The sequence below is a fragment of the Triticum aestivum genome, chromosome 1D (genome assembly GCF_018294505.1).
Source record: "Triticum aestivum cultivar Chinese Spring chromosome 1D, IWGSC CS RefSeq v2.1, whole genome shotgun sequence".
Taxonomy (NCBI): Eukaryota; Viridiplantae; Streptophyta; class Magnoliopsida; order Poales; family Poaceae; genus Triticum; species Triticum aestivum.
The window spans coordinates 298,010,933-298,020,006 of NC_057796.1; the positions used below are offsets into that span (position 1 = coordinate 298,010,933).

General features: G+C 45.9%; 1 protein-coding gene across 1 annotated transcript; it reads left to right on the forward strand.

Moving 5' to 3' along the window:
* Window positions 1–3,329: 3,329 nt before the first annotated feature.
* On the forward strand, window positions 3,330–6,054 carry LOC123168685 (uncharacterized). Its single transcript, XM_044586556.1, has 7 exons — window positions 3,330–3,627; window positions 3,764–3,835; window positions 4,309–4,376; window positions 5,194–5,344; window positions 5,442–5,525; window positions 5,615–5,722; window positions 5,800–6,054. The coding sequence occupies exons 1-7, from the start codon at window positions 3,373–3,375 to the stop codon at window positions 5,875–5,877; spliced, it is 816 nt and encodes a 271-aa protein (XP_044442491.1). The 5' UTR covers window positions 3,330–3,372; the 3' UTR covers window positions 5,878–6,054.
* Window positions 6,055–9,074: the final 3,020 nt, after the last annotated feature.

Consider the following 9,074-nt stretch of genomic DNA (forward strand, 5'->3'; position numbering starts at 1 on the left):
CTTTTCTCGCAAACCGGAAACAAACGGGGGGGGGGGCTTTATGGGAATTTGTACCGCTGCCATGCTCGCTTCCGACAAACCTGGCTCACCCAAACTCCTCCCCCTTGTGCACGATATTTCCCGCCAGAGCGGCCCCACCACATGTTGGGAAACATAGTAGAAAACAAAAAAAACCATGCCTACGCACACCCAAGATCAATATGAAGATGCATAACGGGTTGGGATCATCATCGTTACCGCCACCGAGTTGCAGTGAAAGAAGATCGTGTCGGTGTAGATCGTACTTGGAGTCCCTTGAACCGTTGATGAACGATCATGTGAACCGCCCATGAATAGTCCCTCGAACCGAAGGCCGAAAGCATGACCTCTCTACTTGGTTGCAAGCGTGCAACCTTCACAATCCGACAGCGCTTCACTGTTCAGAGCTAATCGCTGCTGGAGAATTAGAGGGGGGAGATTAGAATCACACGAGGCTTTTAATTATGAGGATTAGAGGATTAGTCTACCTCTAATTAGTCAACTAGGACCAACTAGAACTAGAAGAACTAGAGGAGGCTTCAAAACTTGTGTGTACAAAAGAGCACCAAACCTCTAGTATATATAGGTTAGTGGGGAGAGGGAGGGCTGCCACCAAGGGGGGAAGGAGTCCCCCTTGTGCGCCTCCCCACTTGGGGCCTTTGTGGCCCAAGGTGCCTTCTACCACTTGGCCTTCTTAGGACCGTTGATATTAAATTAAATGTAAAATTGTTCTAAATACTTTTAGACTAGTTTATATATAATTTAACATTCCTGGAAACATTTTTCGCCTATATATTATTTATCGGTAATATCCGGCATTACCCAATATTCACCGAAACCCTTCCGATGACCCCGAAACGCTTCCGGATCCTCTCGGAACTATTCTGAATATTAATGAAACAATTCCACAAATATATTCTCATCACTCCCGTCATACTAACACTCAACAGATCGTGATTGCCTTAAGCTTGTGACCCCGTAGTTTCGGTAACTCATAGACATGAACGAAACCGTTCGTTCAATGACCGATAGTGGAACCGTGGACGTCCATATCGATCCCTATGAGCACACGAATGATATTCGAGTGAACCTTTGGTTATCATGTGATGTTCCTTTTTCTTCACGATACTTCACAAAACCCGGGATACATCGGTGTCCCCCTAAGTCATCACCATGCTCACTAAACCGAAATCCTCGTCACCGTTTTTGTTTTTCTTTCTCGTTATTGTGTTCTGGCATCCCCGTGACGTAGTCATCTGTGCCTGGTCAGGCGACGATGGACGTCATCACACCGAGAGGGCCTTAAGAATATCTCTTCATCGTCGGAGGAGCAAATCCCACTCTCGAGCTATCTAGTCCCTTGTCAAACTTTCTGATGAACCTATAAGTTATCCTTATGATCACCGTGTTACAGGTGACGTTTGAGCAACCCCAAAGCCCACTGTACGGTAAGAAGTGACTACGATATTCTCATGGTCTAAGGAGCAAAATCACACGTTAACACTCTATGTTATTACAATTGATTATAGACGATATTAACTCAATTCATAACAGACAAGATTTGGTCGATTCAATATGATCGTTCTTCCAACGTCATAATCTCAATGTTGTTTTAGGACTATCGCTACACTTAACAATATCCTAAGATTTGGAAAATGTGATCACCAACAACACTTGAGCTAGTCCTAGAGGCAAGACCAGGAACCTTTCATTTTTACCGTTTATTATTCCACACATGCATATGAGTTTCTACTGAATCGCATATTCCAGGATCATAGCAGTTATAGCATAGAATATAAACTCTGTAATTATGAGTATGGAAATATAACGATACAAATATTATTGCCTCTAGAGCATATTTCCAACACCACATTGACACCGGCCTAGAGGGGACGTGACATCTCACTTGCGCTGGCATTGAAGCGGCTCGCCGACCGAGAGCGCCGCCCGTTGCACATGCCTTCTCTCCGCACTGAAATGGCATTTGTCTGCCCACCTACCTCCATTAAACCAGCGTGTGTGCCGAGGAACCTAATCCAGTGCCCGAGCATCACATGTCCGTCCCTGTGCCGATTGGTATTAAACACCTCTCTGGTAGGCGTCTCGCATCCGCACACTATTTAAACGTGCCCAGGCGCCGGGCAGGAACCACACCCTAGTATCACACTCGGCATGGCCTCCAGCTCCAAATTTTTCTGTGATGGCCTCTCTGGCGAGCAGAAGAAGGAGCTCTTCAGCATTACAGCTGCCTGGGTTGCCCGGCAAGCCAGCCGGATACAGGACGGCTTGCCGTCAAGCCCTCCGGAGAAGGTGCCACTACCACCGCTGGCCTTCCTTGCTCGTCCAGACTGGCCAATGTTGTCTCCTTGCAAATCCGCTGCGAGCGATGCCGGCAACGCGTCCGACACGCGAAGAATAAGCCTTGTTCGCGGATGTTGACTCAGCGGCGAAGGAATTTGACCGGGCACCGACAATGACGTCGCCAACTCCGCGCCGGCCGTGCCCCGGTGCCACGACGACCAAGCCGGCATGTCCGCGGCCGCCGCCGATATCGAGGAAAAGTAGAACATGGATGGCCGCCTCCGGGTGGGTCCCACAAAGGCCACCGCCGCCGCCTCATCGGGTTGCACAGCGCGTGACTTGCCCGGGGCGTAGGCCACGGCGTCCGTCTTCTCCGCCCCAAAACCAAATTTAATTTGTGCTTCGGGGTAGCGGAGGGTGGCTACTCTTCCCCTCCCGCTGAAGCATATCCCTCAGGGTCTCAGGGTAGTCTGATGAGCGGGCTGCCGGACAAAGGGAAGACATGTCATGGAAATGAAGATCCGCCACGGCCGACTATAGACTACTTTAGCCTAGTCTGGTATAGTTTCGTTAAATATAAATGTTTTCGTCCGGTTTGTATGAAAATTATCAGTTTTGCATATAATTCATGAGGTTAGATCAAATCCTGTTTGAAATGTATGTGGATAACTTTGAATGACTGGCTTCCGCTTTAGTATTCGTGGACGGATGCAGTGTCTCGTCTGTGGGTCGGTCTTGGAGATGCTCTAAATACCTAGTACGAGTGCAATACCAACGGGTGTACGACCCACAACACATATATGGCAGGAAGTATGGCAACAATCCGGTCGTACGTACGCAGCACGCCGAGACCCAGATCGGCCAGGAGGTTCCTAATTGAAGCCCTGCCCGTTGCGGCGGCCCGGAACCAACTAGCAACTGCCGTGGCCGTTCCCAGAGCGTTCGGGGCCACCACCTGTCGCGCATTTGGATTTCCGTGGACCCTTTCGGTTCCTCCTCCTCGCCTCGTCGTACCTATTTAATGCCACCTTCGTTCCAAAAAAACCTTATTCAATGCCATCCCCATTCAGGGAAGGGGAGAGAAGCAGAGGAGCAGCAGCCAATAGCCGCCCACGGAGACAGCCAGAGCCAGAGCCAGAGAGGAAGGCTGGAATTCGAGAGATCGGAGGGAGGAGGATGATGGAGCGGCAGGGCGAGGCGTGGTGCTCGTGCTCGCCGAGGCAGTGCAGGATTTGCCACGAGGAGGAAGGGGACGACGGCTGCGCAACCGCCATGGAGTCTCCCTGCGGATGCTCTGGCTCCCTCAAGGTATGCGTGCATGGATTTTCTTCTTCTTTCTTGGCTGTCGTTCTGCCGGATTCCTTGTGCGTTCCCCTTCTCCCGATCGGTGCCGTTTCTTGATGGTTGATCTGCGTGCGTGTTCATGTCGTCTTCTGCGCTGCAGTATGCTCACAGGGGGTGCGTGCAGAGATGGTGCGACGAGAAGGGGAGCACCGTCTGCGAGATTTGCCTCCAGGTAACCCGGCCTTCTCTCCTTCCGTTGCATCTCCTTGAAAAAATCTCACTGGAATCCTCGCGTGTCCGGTTATTTTACTTGATTGATCATCATTTCCTGCCGTTTTATACATGGGAATTTCCTTTCTTGAAAAACTTATATTCCAATCTTCACGTGCCCTTGTATTCATTCTGCCTGATCATCATTTCCTACTGTTTTATCCATGAGTATTCCCCTTTTTACTTAAATATATAGCAAAAAAAAAAGACGGCATCCCAAAAAAAGAGAGGACTAGGCTATGGGATGATAAACCAACTCTGTTCGCCCTTTTCCACGATTTCCGGAATTGAGACCCGTGTGAGTGAGTGCTTCACAGCTTGGGTAGGACTCCTGTAGTACTAGATGTTTTTAGCATACCGAGTACAATCTTTTCATAGATAGAGCTCTCCGCTGCTTGTTTCCTTGCTTTTGTTTAACATGTTTTTTGCTGTCAGAATTACGAGCCTGGATACACCGTTGCTCCCAAGAAAACTCAAGTTGCTCATGTCGCAGTCACCATCAGGTGCCGCCCCTCCCCACTCACCCTCTCCCTCTCTCTCTTGGTAACTGGGACCGGTGCTGGTACGCGCAAAGAGGCTATAGAACGTAGCGAATGCTGAATAGTAAAATCTTACTCCTAATTCATGTCTAGTGACATGCAACTGTCGTCAACCATTTAGAATGCCCAACAAAACATTCGGATAAATAAACAAGAATCCCCACTCACCCTCTCCCTCTCTCTCTTGGTAACTGGGACCGGTGCTGGTACGCGCAAAGAGGCTATAGAACGTAGCTAATGCTGAATAGTAAAATCTTACTCCTAATTCATGTCTAGTGACATGCAACTGTCGTCAACCATTTAGAATGCCCAACAAAACATTCGGATAAATAAACAAGAATCCCAGTCAAACAGCAGCTGTCCGTCTCACTCTACGCGGCATGGCATCTTGTTTCTTTAGGACGGGGGAAAAGCAAAGAACAAATGATCATTGACAGAACCGCCGACTGGTACGTGGATTCGGCCCAGCTGTTTCGCCAGCCAAGTTGTACAGTACCAAGTACCAACCACCTTGTCCTGATTATTCTCCCCATGAGATTGCAGATAATATGCCCTCCATTTCACATCTGTACAGCCGTGTCCTGCACTCCTGCAGCACCATGCCGTTGCAGCCTTGCAAACCTGCAAACGAGTCAACCCGTCTCTTGGTTCGTACTACTGCAGAGATAGTACCATCTGTTCAACAATGCAATGAGAATACGAGATGGCATGAATGGTCCACAGGGTCAAATGTTGAATCCTGTCATCACCATCACACGTTAACCTGTTGTTCGTCGTGCAGAGGGAGCCTGGAGGTCCCAAGGCAGGATTATGAGGCACCGGAGGATGCCCCGTTGATCGGGCTCGACGCGGCGGCGGGCGACCCGGCCTACGCCGAGTGCGCGAGCGCCGCCGGCAGAAGTGCTGCATGGTGCCGGTCGGTGACGGTGACGGTACATCCCTGACCAAGACTTTGAACCACATTGCCATGTTCAGAACTTCAGATGCGAATGGTGTTGAACTCTGACCGAATTCTGCTTGTCCGTGCAGTTCACTGTTGTGTTGCTGCTGAGGCATCTCATCGCCCTGGTGACCGTCGGCGCCGCGAATCAATACGCTTTCAGCCTGCTGACGGTGAGTTCTATCCATGATTCTTCCCTCGGATAATAAATAAACACAAAGGTGATCCATGATTGTTTGACATGTGTTCCTTTGCTTTGAAGATATACTTGCTGAGGGCGAGTGGGATCTTGCTGCCGTTCTACGTCCTCATGCGGCTCATCTCCGCGGTGCAGCACGGTCAGATGCAGTACCGGCTGCAGATGCTCCAGGTCTGTTGTGAGTTTTAGACGCTGGTTGCAGGGGAGGTTCCAGTGAGCAAGTTCTTAACACCTGTTTCTTGCTGCAGGAGCAAAGAAGGAACGCATCAAGAATGCACAGGGTGCCCGGTCAGGGACGACAGCAGCATGTGATTCTTGTTGTCTGAGGAAAACAGTGAAGTGGATGTTGTCCTCTAGAATAGTCTTAAATGTATTATTATTGATGTTGATCAGGGAGCAATTAGGAAAAAAGAAAAGAGAAAGGAACATTGTTCATAAGCTTTCCGGTGTGTATGTGCACATATATTTCTTCAGTGATGAATGAATCAACAACTCCAAATCCAGCTTTTCTTTTACTAAGACTGCAGCCCTCAGCTCTTGATATAGGCTGCTAAGATGGATCTTCTCGGGGTCCAAATAAAGCTTACAAACAACTACTTCCTCCATCCGGAACCAGTCATCCGGAATTATTTGACGTTCAAACTGATTTATTTAGTAAGTACTCTCTCGGTCCCATAATATGAGATGTTTTTCTGACACTCGTCTTACATTAGGGGAGGAGGGAGTAGTTATGAACTCCAACTTTCCACCTTATTCATATGATGTCCAAAGAGCACCTATGGTACCATAAAGAAAAAGAAAAGAAATCCACCTGATGGTAAGAGTAGGTACCATAAAGAAAAAGAAAAGAAACCAACCTGGTCTCAAACGCCTAGCTGATCGGTATCTCTCATATCCAACATAAATATGGGCGGCAAGGCGTGTCCGTCATGTCAGACTGATTTTAGGGTTCTCCAAGAGACCATTGTATTAAGAATTCAACGAGAGAGAGAAAGCCATCTAGCTACCAACTAAGGACCCGAAGGTCTATAAGGAACTACTTACGCATCATCGGAGAGGCATCAATGGAAGTGGTGAACCCCTCCGTGATGGTGTCTAGATTGGATCTGGTGGTTCTGGACTTTGCGACGGCTGGATGAATATTTCGTCGCTTGTTCTAGGGTTTCTGGAATATTGTGGTATTTATAGAGCAAAGAGTCGGTCCGGGGGGCACCCGAGGTGGGCACAACCCACCAGGGCGCGTCTGGGCCTCCTGGCGCGCCCTGGTGGGTTGTGCCCCCCTCGGGGCACCCCCAGGTGCAACCAGAGCCCATTGCCTTCCTTCTGGCCCATAAAAAATCATCGTGGAGTTTCGTGGCATTTGGACTTCGTTTGATATTGATTTCCTGCGATGTAAAAAAAGGGAAAAAACAGCAACTAGCACTTGGCACTATGTCAATAGGTTAGTACAAAAAATGATATAAAATGACTGTAAAATGATTATAAAACATCAAAGATACGTTGGAGACGTATCAGCATCCCAAGCTTAACTCCTACTCGTCCTCGAGTAGGTAAGTGATAAAAAACAGAATTTTTGATGTGGAGTGTTGTTCATCAAGTCATATCATATTCTTTTCTTTATAGCATGGACATTTGGACTTTTATGTGATTGAAAGCAATAGTCTAGTTTTGACATAATAATTTAGATACTCAAGCATATCAACAAGCAGCCATGTCTTTCAAAATATCAATGCTAAAATAAGTTATCCCTAGCCCATCATGCTCAAACATTGATCCATTCACGAAACACACTCGAATATTAACTACACCCAATACTTGAGCATGATCATATTGCCTCCAAGTTTGTGCTTTTTATGACAGAAGATGGAGACTCAAATTTCAAAATAAAAATTGCATAAAGTAAAAAAAAGGCCCTTCGCAGAGGGAAGTAGGGATTTGTAGAGGTGCCAGAGCTCAAAGCAAAAAATTAGAGATAAAAACATTTTGGGAGGTGTATCCATCCCACCAACGAAAACGACTTAGAGTTCCGAACACTTTCCATGCTAGATATGCCATAGACGGTTCCCAAACAGAAAATAAAGTTTATTTTTTTTCCACTATTCTTTCACTTTCCATGGCTAGCCGTATCCACGGGTGCCCTCCATACCAACACTTTTCAAGTAATTTATTATTTGACAACATAAAGTAAATTCATTTTTTTACATTCCTGGACTGGGCGTCCCAAATACCTTTGCCTTCTTCTCGTGCAATGACAAGTGAATAAACACTCATCTTGAGAATAACACATCTAACATTGAAAATATTAGCCACCCGTTACCATCTCGCGAGCGAAACAAACACACAAAATAGAAGTTTATTTTGAAAATTAGAGATGGCACATACAAATTTGCTTAGAACGGCAAAAGAGTATCGCATATAGGTAGATATAGTGGACTCATGTGGCAAAACTGGTTTAAAGGATTTTGGATGCACAAGTAGAGGTCATACTTAGTGCAAAGTGAAGGCTAGCAAAAGATTGGAAAGCGACCAACCAAGAAACGAATAATCTCATAAGCAAGCATTAAGCATAACACCGAATAATGCACCACAAGTAGGATATAATTTTCATTGCATGATTATTGACTTTCGTTCATGCATAGGGAATCACAAACCTTAACAGCAATATTCTTACTAGAGCACAATTACTCATCAACATAACTCACATATCACATCATCATATCTCAAAACAATTACTAAGAATCAAGTTTATTTTGTCCAATGATCTTCATGACATTTTCTTTTTCTTTATCCTTCTTGGATATCTATCACTTTGGGACTAATTTTCATGTGTTGCTTTCCATAAGCTAAAACAAATATAAGTGAAGATCATGAGCATAACAAATTTTCTTTCTCTCAAAATAATTTAAGTGAAGCAAGAGAGAATTTCTTCAAAATTTTACTAACTCTCAAATAAATCTAAGTGAAGCGAGAGAGCATTTATTCAAAAATAACAAAGCACACCGTGCTCAAAAAGATATAAGTGAAGCACTAGAGCAAGTCCTAGCTCATAAAAGATTTAAGTGGAGCATAGAGAGCAATTCTAACAAGTCATGATATAATTTTGGCTCTCTCAAATAGGTGTGTCCAGCAAGGATTGATGACTTAAAACAAAAAATAAAACAAGCAAAGACACATATCATACAAGACGCTCCAAGCAAAACACATATCATGTGACGAATAAAAATATAGCCTCGAGTAAAATACCGATAGTTGTTGGAAGAAAGCGGGGATGCCACTCGGGGGCATCCCCAAGCTTAGTTGGTTGCTCATTCTTGGATAATAGCTTGGGATGCCGGGGCATCCCCAAGCTTAGGCTCTTACATCCTTCCTTCATCCATCGTAAGATAACCCAAAACTTGAAAACTTCAGTCACACAAAACTCAACAAAACCTTCGTGAGATCCGTTAGTGCAAGAAAAAAAACCCACTACTATAAGTGTTGTATCAAACCAATTCTTATTTTGTTCTTGTATTATATCTACTGT